This window comes from Equus przewalskii, unplaced genomic scaffold (assembly GCF_037783145.1).
Source record: "Equus przewalskii isolate Varuska unplaced genomic scaffold, EquPr2 ChrUn-10, whole genome shotgun sequence".
Lineage (NCBI taxonomy): Eukaryota > Metazoa > Chordata > Mammalia > Perissodactyla > Equidae > Equus > Equus przewalskii.
In genome coordinates, this window is record NW_027228747.1 from 1439092 (window position 1) to 1455862 (window position 16771).

The 16771-nt window shown below is 52.3% G+C and overlaps 2 protein-coding genes across 4 annotated transcripts; both read left to right on the forward strand.

Annotated features, from left to right (window-relative positions):
• Positions 1-2052: 2052 nt before the first annotated feature.
• On the forward strand, positions 2053-4375 carry S100A14 (S100 calcium binding protein A14). The gene is made up of 4 exons (XM_008543239.2): positions 2053-2288; positions 2662-2768; positions 3205-3351; positions 3574-4375. The coding sequence occupies exons 2-4, from the start codon at positions 2739-2741 to the stop codon at positions 3709-3711; spliced, it is 315 nt and encodes a 104-aa protein (XP_008541461.1). The 5' UTR covers positions 2053-2288; positions 2662-2738; the 3' UTR covers positions 3712-4375.
• A 1053-nt stretch (positions 4376-5428) lies between these two features.
• Positions 5429-11594, forward strand: S100A16 (S100 calcium binding protein A16). Of its 3 annotated transcripts, XM_008543241.2 has the most exons (4): positions 5458-5665; positions 8253-8362; positions 10336-10513; positions 10815-11594. In XM_008543241.2, exons 3-4 carry the CDS (start codon positions 10361-10363, stop codon positions 10971-10973), a joined length of 312 nt encoding a protein of 103 aa, XP_008541463.1. In that variant the 5' UTR covers positions 5458-5665; positions 8253-8362; positions 10336-10360; the 3' UTR covers positions 10974-11594. The 3 variants fall into 3 exon arrangements, with proteins under 3 accessions (XP_008541462.1, XP_008541463.1, XP_008541464.1); XM_008543240.2 differs by lacking the exon at positions 8253-8362 and having other exon boundaries at positions 5429-5665; XM_008543242.2 differs by lacking the exons at positions 5458-5665; positions 8253-8362 and adding an exon at positions 9481-9619.
• The last annotated feature ends 5177 nt before the right edge of the window (positions 11595-16771 follow it).

Sequence of the window (16771 nt, forward strand, 5' to 3'; positions counted from 1 at the left end):
TCTTCAGATTAGGGGGTGGGAAAGCTCTGCCCTGAGGGTGGGTCCAAAAATTATGAGCTCCTTGAGGACCAGGAATGTTATTCGTCTTTGAATATTGTGCATCTAGCATCTAACACCAGGTCTTGTACAGGATAGGTGCTTGATAAATAAATCATTGATGAATGAATAGAAGAAAGAGACAGATTTCTGGGGCAGGTGAGGAGACTCATATCCTACCAGGTGCCTCCTGGGCTGGCTCAGGGGCATGGTCCTGGCTCAGTTTTCGTATTCCTGGGTTTTGTGCCATTGGGTGATACTGATGGCAGCGAACATGTGCTGAGGACTTGCTGTGTGCCAGGCCGGGTGCTAAACATTTTCTTGCATTATCTTAGTTAATTCTCACAGCCCTTTGAGGTAGGTACTGTTTTTGAGTCCTGTATTAAAGATGAGGAAACAGATTTTAGAAAGGTTAAGTAAAAAAGACAAGAATAAGTGGAACTGGCTTGAAATTCCAGAGCCTCTGTGATGAACTGGGATCCTAGCTGGATGGGCGCTTGGGAACACCAGGCCTTCCTCTCCTCCCTTCCTCCATAGCAGGGGTGAAGCAGAAGGATGGGAAGTTCAGGTTGGAGGGCTGTGGAGGGAGGGTGGCAGTGGTCCTGCAGGAAGCGGAACTTTAGGGTGCCCTGGTGCCACTCTCCTTGTGCTTCTTGGCTTGAGGGGTATGTGGTTTGCACTGTGGGCCACCAGAGGGAGCAGGGGCAGGGCAGCTCAGCAGGTGGGGCCTTCCATGGGCTGTCCATTCAGGTGTCCATTAAGCGGGGCTGTTATTCCAGAGGAACATTTAGGCTGAGACAAGTGCCCCACCACACACGGAGAAAGGGTTCTGGGTTGAGATCTTCCATCTAAGTGCCCCCAGACTGAGAGACCTCAGAGGGACCCCCAGGCTGGGACTCTTTGAGGAGCCACTTGGTGGAGACATTCCACAGGGCTCCCCCTTAGTGAGAGACCCTAGGAGGGACCCCCAGGCGGACCCCAGGCTAAGGCACTCTTGGAGAAGCCCTCAGACTGAGAGACCCTCGGAAAGGTCCCCAGACTGAGACCTCTCAGAGGAACTCTCAGAATGAGACACTCTTGGAGGGTCCCTGCATTGGGACACTAACAGACACCCCCTATTAAGGCCAAAAGTACAGGGGAGCCCTGGAAGGAGACACAGGGAGGGGCACTGGGAGGTATGCTCTGATCTCAGAGTTTAGGAAAGGAGCCCAGGAACTTGGTCTCTCGGCCCCACCCCAACTGTTCTCTGACCCACACTGACTTCCCTGCCCTTCTCCCTTCCTCCTCCCATCAGGTGAGAAGAGCCACTTGGGTTGTGCCGAGTCCTGGACCTACCTACCGTCCAGGCTCCCTGGGATGTCATCCTGGGTGCTGGATTGGGAAGGAGTTTACTGTGCAGTCACTGGGTTAGGGAAATCATGGGGTTCTGAGGGAGGGAGGAGCAGGCAGCCTAACCAGTTTGGAGAAGTCGTTTGCTGCCAGATAACCTATTTGGGTCTGAGATAACCCACATGTGCACGCTGAGCTGAGGGGAGCAGAAAGGAAGTCAGGACAGCACCCCATCTGGCCCCCTACCAGGCTGCCCTTCTCTGGCTCCTTCCTCCTGACGGAGTCCTCATTCATCTCTGCCATCAGGACAGGGGAAGCCTAGGATCTGGGATCTGGGCAGGCTTGAGTGCCACTGTCCCAATTGGCCGTGGTGGGAGGAGTGTGTGAGTGTATCTGTGTGTGCACGCGTGTGCAACACACACCAAAGCACAGAGGGCCCTGACAACCTCTCTCAACTCACACGTCCCTCATTCCCTCTGTGCCACAAACCCTGCCTGGATCAGCCTCTGTTGCTCCTTCTTTCCAGGTTATTGACTCAGAGCCCTTCCAATTTCCTGCCCTATAGTTCCTTGAGGCCCTCCCACCTCCCAGGCTAGACTCCACAGTGTTTCCAAGCCCTCCTTCTCTCCCTCCACAACGCCCCTCCCCTCTACCCTCCACTCTGCCTGCTGGTCTGACGCCAGGGGTGTCCCAGACCCAGCGCTCCATGATTCCCTCCCGTGGCAGGGGTGAGGGCCGGCTCTTGGAGCTCTGGCCAGTGGAGGGTGGGGCCCACACAGCTGGCTCACAGCCCAGGCAGCTGCAATAGCAGGGGTGGCTTAGGGATGAGGCCCAGCCCTTTGCCTCCCCTCCCTTCCCCCAGGTATAAGAGCTGAGCTCAGGTGAGCTGGCTCCTCCAGTCTTGTCTCAGTGGCTGCCAGCAGGTAAGGAGACCCAGGGCTTTTCACCCCAGTGGGCTGTCCCTGTCTAGGGGGCACACTTAGCCTGTCCTGCTCTAGTCTGCCAGGGGAAGGGCTGGGGACCAGGTTCTGGAGGCTGGTGTGTGTGTAGGAACAGAGGTGGGGGGTTGGAGGAGGTGGAAGGAGTGAAGCTAAAGTGAGGCCCAAGGGATTCCTCTCAATGGGTTGGCCCAGGGGCCAGACCTTAGCTCCCGGACCCTGGGCAGGGACAGGGCCTTGTGTGGAGTTGGCTCTGACCCACTGGGTGAGGCACAGAGTGTCTGGGGTGGAGCCAAATGGGGTAGTTGAGAAATGCTGAGCTCTTCCCTTACCTGGGCCTCCCCACTCCTCTAAGCAGATCATGAGCCGTCAGCTCCTCTGGGGCAGGCAATAGGACCACCAAACGCTCACCAAAGGACCAAGTGCACGGGCACCATGGGACAGTGTCGGTCAGCCAATGCTGAGGTGGGCGCATTCATTTCTGGCCTTTCTGCTTCTGTACTCCTCTCCTTCACCCTGAGGGTCTGTGTCCCTCAGTGACTTCTGCCCCCTCACCTTGGCCTTGCTTTGCACTTGAGACCCTGTGTATGAGACCTGAGGCCCCTCTCTGGTGCCCACACAGGGTGATACAGATGGCGCCCTCCCAGGAAGAGGATGCCTGGCCGCTTGCTGGGACCTGCCCTGCCTGGGTGCCGGGGTGTAGTGGGGAGGAGGCCTTGTCCAACTTGTGGCTGGCTCAGGGTTGAGGCCAGTGGGGGTGAAGGGGGCTGCATGCTGGGTTTTGGAGTGGGCGGGAGCCTGTGTGCCTTCCAGCTCTCTTCTGCCTTGCTGGCCTCCTGGGGAAGCAGGGTGTTGTAAGGTGGGTGGCCTCTCTGACGTGGGTGATGTCCCCCGCCCTCAGGATGCTCAGGAATTCAGTGATGTGGAGAAGGCCATTGAGACCCTCATCAAGAACTTCCACCAGTACTCAGTGGAGGGTGGGAAGGAGACGCTGACGCCCTCTGAGCTGCAGGACCTGGTCACCCAGCAGCTGCCCCACCTTATGCCGGTACTGAGGGAGTAGACCCCACCCCAGGCAGTACCCTGACTTCCTACATAAGTGCTCCAGACCCCACACAGTCTGCCACGGCCCCTGGCACTAGCCACTCCCAGCCCTTCCCCCTTGCCAGGGCCAGGTAGGCTCGGGTCCTGCTTCCTGCTCCTGGGCAGGGTAGGGTGGGAAGATTGGAAGGTGCTGCCTCACTGAGCTGTGGTGTCTTCTTTCCCTCAGAGCAACTGTGGGCTGGAAGAGAAAATTGCCAACTTGGGCAGCTGTAACGACTCTAAACTGGAGTTTGGGAGTTTCTGGGAACTCATTGGAGAAGCCGCCAAGAGTGTGAAGCTGGAGAGCCCTGTCCGGGGGAGTTGAGAACCTTCCCCTGGAATTTGTGGGAGGATGTGGGGGAAAGGGGACTTTAGAGACTGTGGGCCTGGAAATAAAACTCTTCTCTCCAGTACCACCACACTGTTCCCCAGCCCGCACCTGCCTCACCTCTGCAAGGTTCAGATTTATAATGGCCCTCCCTGGGGCTCTGTGCCCTTCATCCCTGGGAGCTCTATAGAGCTAATGGGTCCAGGAGTCTCCACCAGAGGGAGGCTCAGGGGGTGGGTTGGGGCCAGGGATGGATGTGGAGGGATGTTGGAGGGATAAGGATGGTGTGAGGGCCAAGTAACTTGGTAGTGGGGCAAGGGCAGAGAGCAGCTGGGCTGTGGGAAATGATTGAAGAAAGCTGGGAATAGGGCTGGATATTTGGTACTAAAAAGGGTCTCTGAGAAGCTACCCCTCCTAATCTCTCCCCCAACCCAAACCGTAGCTGTCTGTCCAGTGCTGGCCCTTCCTGCCCCCAGCTCTGCTCAGCCTCCTGCCAGGACTCTGTCCCTGGGCTAGGGCAGGGGAAGAGAGAGAGCAGGGTTGGGGAGAGGCTGAGGAGGGTGTGACTTTGGGAATGAGAGGACCAGCTGGGTGCTTGGGCATTTACAGAATGATGGTTGTTTTGTATCATTTGATTAATAAAAAAATGGAAAAAGTGAAAGATGTTGTCTTGATTGGACATAGCTGGGGTCCATCAGTCCACGGGGGGAGGTTGGGGTGAATGGCAGAGTCATCAGGCGGCACGGGACGTGGGGCTGCAGTGGTGGGCAGTGGAAGTGAATGGGGACTCATTTTTCCCTGTGGATTTAGGCTGAGGATGGTACCAAGCCAAAAAGATGGGAGACTTGGTCTCCTCTGAGGGACAGGCTTCTCTTTGCCGTGAGCCGGCCCTCTGACAGGAGAAGAGGGCGTGTGTGCACACCTGGGGAAAAGGATATGAACCCAGGTGTGCTGGAGCCTGGCTGACTAGTAGCCAGGGAAATGTGAGACTGAGAAACAGGCTGCCCAGCCTGGGTTTGGACCCAGCTCTGCCAGTTATTATCTTTGGAACTTTGGGCATGCTGTCAGAGTATCAGTCTCCTCACCTGTAGAATGGGCATATTAATAGTACTTCCCTCACAGGATTGTTAGGAGGATAATGTGACGCATCACGTCAAGTACTTAGCAGAGGGCCTGACATGGAGTGAGAGTCCAGTGAGCTGAAGTCACCACTGTTGGAGTGGGCGAATAGGTCCCCTCTGGTTTCAGCTGTTACCTCCGGATAGGGATGTCGAACTGGACAGTTTCCTTGGATGTCTTGGGGAGAGGATGGAGGGGCATTTCCAGAGGAGTCCTCTGCTGCCCATGAGAGGCCCCAGGGATGGGTGCCAGGATCTCCTGGTGGGCTGAACTGGAGATGGAAGACCAAGGGGCCAGATCTGGTCCCTGGTGTCTACTTTCTGACTTGAGCCCACAGAAATCAGGCATTACTCCAGAAACCCCAACAGCAAGGAAGTTTCTGTGGCCAGCCAGGCTGGCCTGGAATGCCAGCTGAACTTGTCTATTGGGGTCCCCTGAAACTGGGCTCCCAGTGACCCAGGTGAGAAGGGCAGGTGACAGTCTTTCCCTTCCTTTATCCACCTTGTAGGTTCTGCTCAGGCCTTTCAGGGCTAGGAGGGTGGGGTTGGGGGAGTTCCAGCTTCTACCACTCCCCCTGGGGTTGGGGTGGAGGGGTGTTAAAAAAGGTGTGTATCGCTTTAACAAGGGCCCAACCCCAGGGCCAAGTCAAGAGGGAGCTCAGTCACTACCTCCCCACAGAGCCAGCTCAGCCAGGCAGGGCCGGGAGGGAGTGGGACAGACTCTGGGAGTGCAGCGGGGAGGAGTCCTGGCTGGGCTGAGCGGGGAGCTGCTTGGCAGTGCCAGAGCCCAGGCCCCAGAGCCTTGCTGGAGAGGAGGTGGACTGGAGAGGCAGGTGAGCACCCCAGGCCAGTCCTTGGAGGTCCGCGGCTACTGGGGGGCCCCACAGGCTTGGGAGGCCAGGAAAAGGGGCAGGGAAGGGGGCCTGCCAGAGACTGGGCAGGAAGGTTTCGTTAATTGTTAACTTTCAAGGCTGGTACGGGAATGGAGAGTTCTGGTGGGACTGAGGGCTGGAGAGGCCTGCAGAGGAGTGGACAGGGTAGGGAGACCCCCTCCCGGCCCAGCAGCTGACTGGGCTCCTGTCCAGGGTCTAGGCCACCAGGCAGAGTGTTTGGGAGTTTTGCCCACAGCTGCTCTGATCACCCCCTAACAGAGAAAGGGCAAATGCTTGTTGGTGGGGGTTGAGGGGTGGTCAGACCCTGGCCAGAGGCCTCACTGAGCTCTGGGAGCTGCGTCCTGGGAGAGGTGATGGGGTCCAGGAGGAGCCAGGGGGGGCCCAGGGAGTCCAAGAGCCCAAGGAGAGGAAACAGGTGCTGAGGTGGCTTTTCTCCACCTTGGGACTCAGGCAGGTCCCTGGCCGCAGGCCCCATTGTGCTCTGGGAGCTGTTCCTTGGGAGGGACAATGGGAGCTGGGAGGAGCCTGGGTGAGGCCTCCCGGGAGCCTGGGAGCTCTGGGAGAGGGGCCTGGACCTGGGCAACTTCTCCTCCACCTCAGGACCCAGGCAGGTTCTGACGTGACTGGCTTTGCTTGGTGGAGCCACCTGCACTATAGGAGCATTCCGCTGCCCAGCGCTGTGGGGTGGGGTGAGGGCAGGGGTGCTGGGAGAGGGAGCCCTGGAGGTGCTGGGGAGTGAGGCATAGCCTTTCCCCATCCTGTGTAAAAAGCTGTCTGGGTGTTGGTGAGGCAAGGGCAGCAGCGCAGGTCAGTGTGTCCACACCAAACTCCTCCAACTTCACTCGTCTGGAAAACATTTCAGAGGAGCAGGCTTTTTCCTCTGGCTACGTGCTCCGAAAGCAGAAGTGGGTGGCAGGTAGATGGGTCACCCAAGCAGAGGGGGTCAGGAATGACAGAATTCCTTGCTCCATGTATGTGTATGTGTGAAGTAGATGCTTTGAGTCCCGTGAGGGTGAGGAGGGGTGAGGCAGGGACACTTGTGCGAGATACTAGCCTCTGGCACTGGGAATGGAGCCTGAGAAAAGAGAGCAGAGAACGGGGCTGTTGAGGCTGGAGATGTGAGTCTGAAACAGCCTTGCAGATAGAGGAAAGTGTTAGGGGCACAGGGCAGATTGCTCCTCCCCTGGGGATCGAAGGCTGTTGCGGCAAAGGAGTGAATTAAGAAGGAGATGAAGGAATGAATGAGAGAACGAGTAGGTGAATGAATGAGAATGAATAAATGAATTAGTGAATGAATGAGTAAGCAAATGAAGAAATGAGTGAACGAATTTGAGGTGGAAGGAAGGGACACAGAGAATGCCTAGTTTAGGCTTGAGAGTGGGCTGGGCCCTAGAGAGGATGGTGACCAGGAGGCATGGGAGGCCAGGGACCTATCCCAACACTTGGAAACAATTTAAGACTCAAAAAGTGTGTGTTGGGGTGGGAAGAGAAGGTGAATTTTGGAGGATGTGGTGGATGTTGAGCTCCACATTGAAGTGGACTGGGGAGTCGAAGGGATGGAGGGTGGTTAGGAAGCACTTGGAGGGGTTGGGCCCAGAACCTGGGGTGGGAGGGCCGGGCTTGTGTGGCTAAGACCCAAGGGCAAGGTGTCAGGGCAATATGGGCTTTTAGAGAAGTCAGCAAGCTGGGCTGAGGTGGGTGGAGTGGAGGTAGGGGCCTCTTGGTTGCTCAACGATGAATCAGCCAAGGAGAAGACAATGAGAACACTGGGGAAGGGCTGGGGGCCCCAGGGGAGAGCGCCCTTTGGAGAACAAGTGGTCCCTCCATTTCCATTGTTTTGGAAGGCTCCAAGGTACATGTCCACCTCCCCCCTCTCTCAAGTCACGATCTACCTGTGGCAAAGTCAATGCAGGACCTACCTCCTGCCCTACCCTTCTGAGTCAGGTGCTGATGGGAAGCACCCCCTCCCCCCGCCCCTGCCAACCCCCACCCTGGGGACCCTCCAACCTGGCTCATGGGAGGAGTATGGGGCAGGCAGGAGGAGCAGGTGACTGTAGGAAGTGTGTGGTGGCAGAGTCCTTCTCCTGGCCCCCAGGGGAGGGAGGAAGGAAGAGAGTAATGACACCTGACTATCCCACTCTGACACCCTTCCTTCAGAAAAACTTCAGAAAAGCACTTACCCAGATGATTATCTCTGGAGTTGCCCATTTGACTAGAAGCAGGTTGGGGGCAGACGAGTGGGATGCCTGGGAACTGAAGCCTAGAGATGCTGAAGCGACCTCTCTGGTGTGACCATGTACCTGACAGCAGATGGGTGAGCTGTCTTCTGGGTGCTCACCTGTGTCTTGCCAGGTGGGGAGAGGCTGGTGTGGAGGAAGGGCAGGAGGAGGCTCCCTTGGTTAGAGAAACAAGACTCCAAGAAGACAGGTAGTGGGAGGGGTGAGCGGGCCAAGGAGGAGAGGGGCAGAGGCACACCACCCCCAAAACTGACTTATTTCTCTTTCCTCTCCCTCACTATTTCCCACAGGATTCCTCACTTAGGGAACAAAGTCGGGGATGGTTAAGGGTGGGGCTCTCTGAACTCTCTCCCCACTCCCAAGGCCAGCTGGGAGTAGGCTTGCCACAGTTCTTGCTGAGGTGGGTACAATTTTCAGAATTCCCAGCATGCTGGTCATGGGCCTGGGCTACTCCTCACCCAAGGGCAGGAGAGCAGACAGTTCGTGGATTGCAAAATTATTTTCCTCCTCATCTGTGAATGTTAGAGTGTTTGTATGGAAGTCTTACAAAGATATAAACATTGAACCACACAGTTACACACTTAATAAATAAAGAGCATGGAAAAAGAATGTGGTTTCCTGCAGATCTGGTTCCATACTTCATCCTTTTGGCCACAGACTAGAATGGTCAGATGGACAAGGCAGAGGAGAGAAGGGCAGGATTCCTGGTCAGAGATGCCCCAGCCTGACCCCTCTCCTTCCTTCCTGCGTCCTGCCTTAGTCTGTCTGGGAACCGTTCTTCCTTCAGAAAAAGCTTTGTCAAAGAAAAATCTTAGAAGCGTGGCCAGGGCCCTTGGGTACCTGGTATCAGGGCTGGAAGGATGTGGAATATTTATAGAACATCCACCTTGAGTGAGGATTGGGCCCGGCAACGTGGGAGAGGAGAGATGCTGGGAGGTTGTATATCCAGGATTTTAAAAAAGTGGTCCTAAAGTCTGCGAGTTCTGCTGTTTGGTTCAGAGAATACAATGGCTGCATGTAAGAAACCCTATCCTTGCCTCAAAGAATGTCTGGTGTTGGGGAGACAAGATGCAGGAAGGGACTGGGGCCACATCAGTTTGTGGGCCCCAGACAGTGCTGGCTGAGAGTCCACGGGAGCCAGCAGAGGAGAGTGCAGAGGGCAGGTGTAGGGCAGGCTTCCGTGGGACGTGTGATTTGGACGTGCTTCAGCTAGGTGCAGAGGGCAGAGCAGTGGGCACCGGAGGAGGGACGGCTACAAGGGGGATTAGAAAGCAGGTGGCAGGGGCAGGGGCTGCGGTGGGGCCTGGCAAAGCAGATCTCCCTTCCAAATCAGACAGTGGGATGCCCAGGCTCTGAGGGTGGCTGTGTCCACCTTCCCTTGCCAGGACCCAACGGACAGGGCAGCTGCAGCTCATTCCTGGGCTTGGGGGCGGGAGGGGAGGCTCATTTGCCAGGGTTCACTTGGGGGGGCTCTGGGCATGGGCGGCGACTCACAGAGTAGACCCGCCTGCTCCCTTCATATCCTGTTATTCAGTAGGCTGTATCCGCTCGGGATGTGAGTGCCTTTTGTCCTGGGGCCAGGGGGTGACGTGTGTGGCCTCTGGCTGCTGCGGCTCCATCTCCATCTGGGGCAGAAGAGGGCCTGGCTCCTCCTTAGGTAATGGAGTGGGGGGTCTTTGAGTCCTGCTGTACATTTCGGAGTAGGTGTGAGGGAGGATAGGCCAGCAGGGCGTGGCTGGGGGCCTGTACAAAGTCTGACTTGGTGGATCAGGACATTGTCCTTTCCCAGAGACGGGCAGCCTGAGACCCTGGGCTCCCTGTCCAGGAACCTGGCTGAAGGGATTGGGGAGGGCCTAGGTTCCTACCTCCTGCTTTGCTGCCCGGGGCTGGGGTCTCAGACAGTTGTGGGGGTGGTGGACGATGGCTCCTGTCCCCCCAGGCCCCTTGGCTCATCCTGGCAGCTCCTAGCTATGCTTGGCCCCAGGGTAGGTGTCCTGCGTGGGCCAGACGTGGAGAGGGCAGAGGGATGGTCGCTTACTTTGCTCCTCTTCCCACGGGAGCCTCTTGCTCTCACTGGGGCTCTGACAAGCCCAGTGCCTGGGGCTGGGGAAGGGCCTAAAGAACCTGTTGAAGCAGTTGAGCTGGGGAACACCTGGATTAGAGGAGCCACATAGTTGTCATTCCAGGCCCACCCCCACACCCTCTCTGTAACCCCCTTTCCCTGCCTCCTGCCTCCTCCCTCCTCCTGAGGACCAGCCAGCCTGACCACCAACGGCGCAGGGGGAGGAGGCATGGGGGAGGAGGACAAGGGCAGAGAGACAGGAGGAGGTTTGGCTCACGGGGTCTCTTATATTCCCTTCTCATGGTGCCCAGGCCCCACGAGGAGTGAGGCAGTAAGATGGCGGACAGCTACACGGAGCTGGAGAAGGCGGTTGTCGTGCTGGTGGAAAACTTCTACAAATACGTGTCCAAGCACAGCCTGGTCAAGAACAAGATCAGCAAGAGCAGCTTCCGGAAGATGCTTCAGAAAGAGCTCAATCATATGCTGACCGTAAGTTCCCCTCACCCAAGGGCTTGGCTTCTCCCCAAGCCCCCGAAGCCTTTATCCTCTCAGGGTATCCTTCCCCAGTGTAGCTGCTGTACTTTCAGAGTTATCCCCCCAAACCGGGGTCTCAACCTCACCCAGTCCTCTGTCCTCTCGGGGTACCTGGGCCTGAGCCAGTGAGGGCTGTGTTCCCATTTTCCAAGGGCAGCAGCTGCCCAGGCCAGATCCTGAGACTCCGTCTAGGGTCCTGCCTGATGGATGTTTGGGGCTATCACCCTCAGCATTACTGATCCTGGTTCCTCCCTAGGACACAGGAAACCGAAAGGCTGCTGACAAGCTCATCCAGAACCTGGACGCCAACCACGACGGGCGCATCAGCTTTGACGAGTACTGGACCTTGATAGGTGGTATCACTAGTCCCATTGCCAACCTTATCCGCCAGCAGGAGCAACAGAGCAGCAGCTAGAGGACCCCTCCCTCTGTCCCTTCAGGGCACTGCCCCAATACCCCGCCCCTGATGTTCTTTCCAGGCTCCCTCCTCAGCCTCCCGCCCACCCAGGCCTCTGTCCTCACTTCTCCCGGCAGAACTTCTCCTGACCCTTGCTGAACAGGGAAGGGGGGATGTCGGGGCCCCTTTGTGAGTGTCTCAGTCTGGGGGGACCTCCTTAAGGGTCTCAGTCCTTGGAGCCAGCAGGCCCCGGGGGGCCCCTCTGTGAGATCTCAATGCTGTTTGGGGATCCCTGAGAGTTTTCTCACCTATTCAGTCCATCTATCCTTCCAATGTCTGATGTTCCTGCCTGCTTCTGGGTCTCTGCTGACCTCTGGAGATCAGCTTGCTGATTGAGGTCTCCCTGCTCCTGGCAGCAGCAGAGACCTCTCCCCTTTCCCTTAGCCCCTCTGTTGGGTAGAGAACACTTCCAGGGTCTCCTCTCCAGCTACCTCTAGGTCTGGGAACAGCTAAGCAGGGTTGAGCCCCTCCCTCCTGCTTAGCCACTGAAACAATGGCTATAAAGGCTGGATTTGGAGTCTGTATCCCTCTCACTGGGTCCTTTCGTGATGCTCATTAAAACCTTTCCACTCCTTGGAACCTCTCATGCATTGGTGGTCTTTACCCTGGGCCCGGAGGCAAATGGGAATCTCACTGAGAAACCCCAAGGGCAGAGCAAGAAAGAAGCCACAACTCCTGGGTTCCAGCAGGTGCTGTCAGCCCTGGGCCAGCAGCAACGTCCCTCCTGCTCCATGAAGGGCCGAAGGCCACATGTCCCCATCTCTGGGCCCTCACAGCCCAGACTCAGACTCTTTTTTTTTTTGAGGAAGATTAGCCCTGAGTTAACATCTGCTGCCAATCCTCCTCTTTTTTTTTTTTTTTTTTGCTGAGGAAGACTTGCCCTAAGCTAACATGCATGCCCATCTTCCTCTACTTTATATGTGGGACGCCTGCCACAGTGTGGCTTGTCAAGTGGTGCCATGTCTGCACCCGGGATCTGAACTGGCGAACCCCGGGCCCCCGAAGCAGAATGTGTGAACTTAACCCCTGCGCCACCGGGCTGGCCCTCAGACTCATATTCTATGTCCAGGCACAGAGTGTGTCCCATTTAGTCCTCACTGCAATTTCATGAGAGAGGGGCCACCACCTTCAGTCTTGGGTCACGAGCAGCCCTGAGACCCTGAGTCCTCATCAATGGATTATTCTAATACTCAGAGAAGTTTGTGGGGTGGGAAAGAAGGAGTGCAAGAAAAGAGGGTTGTGGGGGCCGGCCCCATGACCTAGTGGTTAAGTTCAGCATGCCCCACTTGGGTGGCCCAGGTTTGGTTCCTGGGCCTGGACCTACATCCCTTGTCAGTGGCTGTGTTGTGGCAGCAACCCACATACAAAATAGAGAAAGATTAGCACAGATGTTAGCTCAGGGTGAGTCTGTCTCAGCCAAAGAGAAAGAAAAGAAAAGATGGTTCAGTCAACCAGAGTGAAAATGGGAGGGGAAAAGGAAACCATAACTTGTAGCTGCTGGAGAGACAATGCCAGCTTCTCTGTTTCTCTACTGCTCTTGCCCTGAGGGAGCCCCTGCCAGGGAGAGACCCTACCTCATGGGAAGGCAGAGAAACAGGCAGGAAGTCCAGCCTGCAGAGACTTGGATCAGTGATTTTCAGCCTGGGGCAGTGTACCCCAAGGTTTAAGATTTTTCAAAAGATGCACAGACAATTTTATTGCAATCCCTTTACAGATCCTCAACCTTCTAAAACTGGTCTGCCTCAGAACAGCCTGCAGTCCAGGCAGCATGCTGGTCTCCCTTCCCACCTCTCCTTCACAGCAACACTTCCCCAGCTAAAAATAGAAGGCTTACCCTTCATCTGCCCCGGGGGTTGCTCTTGCTCTTCTGCCTTGACTGGATGGAGAAGAAGAACTTGTTCACATTTTTTTGAGGGGGCAATCTTATCACATATATATTTTATTGTGGTAAAAAACACAAAATAAACGTACCGTCTTAACAAATTTTAAGTGTACATCACAGTATTAACTATATGTACATTGCTTTACGGTAGATCTCTAAAATTTTTTCATTTTGAGTGATTGCAACTCTATACCCAGGGAACAGCTCCCGATCTCCCCCTCCCCTCGGCCCCTGCCCACCACCATTCTACTTTCTGCCTCTGCGAGTTTCATTACTTTAGGTCCCTCATATAAGTGGAACCATGCAGTATTTGTCTCTTTGTGATTGGCTTATGTCACTTAGAATAAAGTCCTCAAGGTTCATGCATGTTGTTGCATATGTCGCATTTCCTTCATTTTAAATAATATTTAAAATATTACATTGGATGTATAGACCACAGTTTCTTTGTGATTCATCTGTCAATGGGCGCTTAGGTGCCTTCTACATCTTGGCTATTGTGAAAAATGCTGCAAAAAACAAAGTAGTGCTAATCTTTTCAAGATCCAGTTTTCAATTCTTTCGTATGTATACTCAGAAGTGGAATTGCTGGATTATATGGTAGTTCTAGTTTCAAAATTCTGAGGAAACTCCATCCTGTTTGCATTATTTTACATTTGCACCAACAGTACACAAGGGTTCCAATTTCTTCACATTCTTGCCAACGCTTGTTATTTTCTGTTTTTCTGATAGTAGCTATCCTAATGAGTGTGAGATGATATCTCATGGTTTTGATTTGCATTTCCCTGATGATTAGCGATATTGAGCCTCTTTTCAAGGGCTTGTTGACCATTTTATATCTGTGTTGGAGATACATCTATTCAAGTCCTTTGTCCATTTGTTTTTTTGAGGAAGATTAGCCCTGAGCTAACATCTGCCGCCAATACTCCTCTTTTTTGCTGAGGAAGACTGACCCTGAGCTAACATCCATGCCCATCTTCCTCTACTTTATATGTGGGATGCCTACCACAGCATGGCATGCCAAGCGGTGCCATGTCCGTACCCGGGATCCGAACTGGCGAACCCTGGGCTGCTGAGAAGCGGAACGTGTGAACTTAACCACTGTGCCACCGGGCCGGCTCCCTTTGTCCATTTTTTATTTTATTTTATTTACTTTTTATTTATTTATTTATTTATTTTTGAGGAAGATTAGCCCTGAGCTAACATCTGCTGCCAAACCTCCTCTTTTTTGCTGAGGAAGACTGGTCCTGAGCTAAGGTTCATGCCCATCTTCCTCTACTTTATATGTGGGACACCTACCACAGCATGGCTTGACAAGCAGTGCATACGTCTGCACCCGGGATCCGAACCTGTGAACCCCAACCGCCGAAGTGGAAGGTGCGCACTTAACCGCTGCGCCACTGTGCCTGCCCCGTGTCCATTTTTTAACTGAGTTATTTGTGTGTTTTTGTTGTTGTTGTTATTCAGTTGTAGGAGTTCTTTATATATTCTGGATATTAACTGTTTATCTGATACATGGTTGACAAATACTTTCTCCCATTCCGTAGGTTGCCTTTTCCCTCTGTTGATTTCTTTGCTCTGCAGAAGTTTTTTAAATTTGATGTAGTCCCATTTGTCTATTTTTGCTTTTGTTACTTACTTTTGGTGTCATATCCAAGAAATCATTGGCCATTACAATGTCATGGAAATTTCCCGTTATGTGTCTTCTAGTTTTATAGTTTCAGGTCTTATGTTTAGGTTTTTAATCCATTTTGAGTTAATTTTTGTATGTGGTGTAAGGTAAGCGTCCAACTTCATTCTTTTGCATGTGGATATCCAGTTTTGTCAACACTATTTGTTGAAGAGACTCTCCTTTCCCCATTGTGCAGTCTTGGCACTCTTGTTGAAAATCATTTGACGGCATATGTGCGGGTTTATTTCTGGGCTCTCCATTCTTTCCATTGGTCTATATGTCTGTCTTTATGTGAGTTCCATACTGTTTTGATTACTGTAGCTTTGTAATACATTTTGAAACGAGGAAGTGTGAGGCTTCCAGCTTTGTTCTTCTTTCTTAAGATTGTTTTAGCTATTTGGGGTCCTTTGAGATTCCATATGAATTTTAGGATAGTTTTTTCTATTTCTGCAAAAAACACCATTGGGATTTTGATAGGGATTGCGTTTAATTTGTAGATCACTTTGGGTAGAACGTACATTTTAACAATATTACATCTTCTAATCCATGAACACAGGGTGCCTTTCCATTTACTTGTGTCTTTAATTTCTTCTAGCGATGTTGTGTAGTTCTCAGTGTACAAGTCTTCTCCCTCCTTGGTTAATTCCTAAGTATATTACTCTTTTTGATACTACTGTAAATGGGATGGTTTTCTTAATTTCCTTTTTGGATTGTTCATTGTTAGCGTATAGAAACACAACTGATTTTTGAGTGTCTATTTTGTATCTTGCAACTTGGCTGAATTTGTTATAACAAATTTACATAACAGTTATAACAGTTTCCTTGTGGTATCCTGAGGATTTTGTACATATAAGATCATGCCATCTGGGAACAGAGAGAGTTTTTCTCCTTTCTTTCCCGTTTGGATGCCTTTTCTGTCCTTTCATTGCCTAATTGCTCTGGCTAGGACTTCCAGTACTGTGTTGAATAGAAGTGGTGAGAGTGGGCACCCTTGCCTTGTTCCTGATCTTAGAGGAAAAGCCTCTAGTTTTTTCACTGTTGAATATGATATTAGTTGTGGGTTTTTCATATACGACCTTTATTATGTTGAGCTGGTTTCCTTCTATTCCTAGTTTGTTGAGTGCTTTTATCATGAAAAGGTGTTAAATTTAGGCAAATGCTTTTTCTGCCTCAGTTGAGATGATCATGTGTTTTTTTCCCCTTTGTTTGTTAATGTGGTGTATTATATTTATTAATTTTTGTATATTGAACTATCCTTGCAACCCAGGGATAAATTCCACTTGGTCATACAGCATAACCTTTTAATGTTCTGTTGAATTCAGTTTGCTAGTACTTTGTTGAAGATTTTTACATCAATATTCATCAGGGATATCGGTGTGTCGTTTTCTTCTCTTGCAGTATCTTTGTTGGGCTTTGGTATCAGAGTAATGCTGGCCTCATAAAATGAATTTGGAAGTATTCTTTTCTCCTCAATTTTTTGGAAGAGTTTGAGAAATATTGGCATTAGTGTTCTTTAAATGTTTGGTAGAATTCTCCAGTGAAGCCATCTGGTCCTGGGCTTTGCTTTGTTGGGAGGTTTTTGATTACTGATTCAGTCTCCTTGTTACTTACAGGTCTGCTCACATTTTCTATTTCTTCATAATTCAGTCTTGGTAGGTTGTATGTTTTTAGGAATTTGTCTGTTTCTTCTAGGTTATCCAATTTGTTAGCGTATGCTTGTTCACAGTAGTGTCTTATGATCCTTTGTATTTCTGTGGCATCAATTTTAATGTCTCCTCTTTCATTCCTGATTTTAGCAATTTGAGTCCTCTCTCTTTTTTTTTTCCAGTTAATATAGATAAAGACTTGTCAAATTTGTTGATCTTTTAAACTCTTAGTTTTGTTGAGTTTTTCTATTGTTTTAATTTGCTAATTTGTTTCTGCTCTAATATTTATTACTTCTTTCCTCCTGCTAACTTTGTGGTTGGTTGGTTTGTTTTTTTTTTTTGAAGAAGATTAGCTCTGAGCTAACTACTGCCAATCCTCCTCTTTTTGCTGGGGAAGCCTGGCCCTGAGCTAACATCCATGCCCATCTTCCTCTCTTTATATGTGGGACGCGTGCCACAGCATGGCTTTTGCCAAGCAGTGCCAAATCCGCAACTGGGATCCAAACTGGCGAACCCCGGGCTGCTGAGAAGCGGAACGTGCGAACTTAACCGCTGCGAC

What these genes read in the sequence shown, in the direction of transcription:
- S100A14 (XM_008543239.2), top strand. Translation starts at nt 2,739, where the DNA reads ATGGGACAGTGTCGGTCAGCCAATGCTGAG. An exon ending in GTCGGTCAGCCAATGCTGAG is followed by an intron (nt 2,769 to 3,204) that starts GTGGGCGCATTC and finishes CCCCGCCCTCAG; the next exon opens with GATGCTCAGGAATTCAGTGA. An exon ending in AGCTGCCCCACCTTATGCCG is followed by an intron (nt 3,352 to 3,573) that starts GTACTGAGGGAG and finishes TCTTTCCCTCAG; the next exon opens with AGCAACTGTGGGCTGGAAGA.
- S100A16 (XM_008543240.2), top strand. Translation starts at nt 10,361, where the DNA reads ATGGCGGACAGCTACACGGAGCTGGAGAAGGCGGTTGTCGTGCTGGTG. An exon ending in AGCTCAATCATATGCTGACC is followed by an intron (nt 10,514 to 10,814) that starts GTAAGTTCCCCT and finishes GTTCCTCCCTAG; the next exon opens with GACACAGGAAACCGAAAGGC.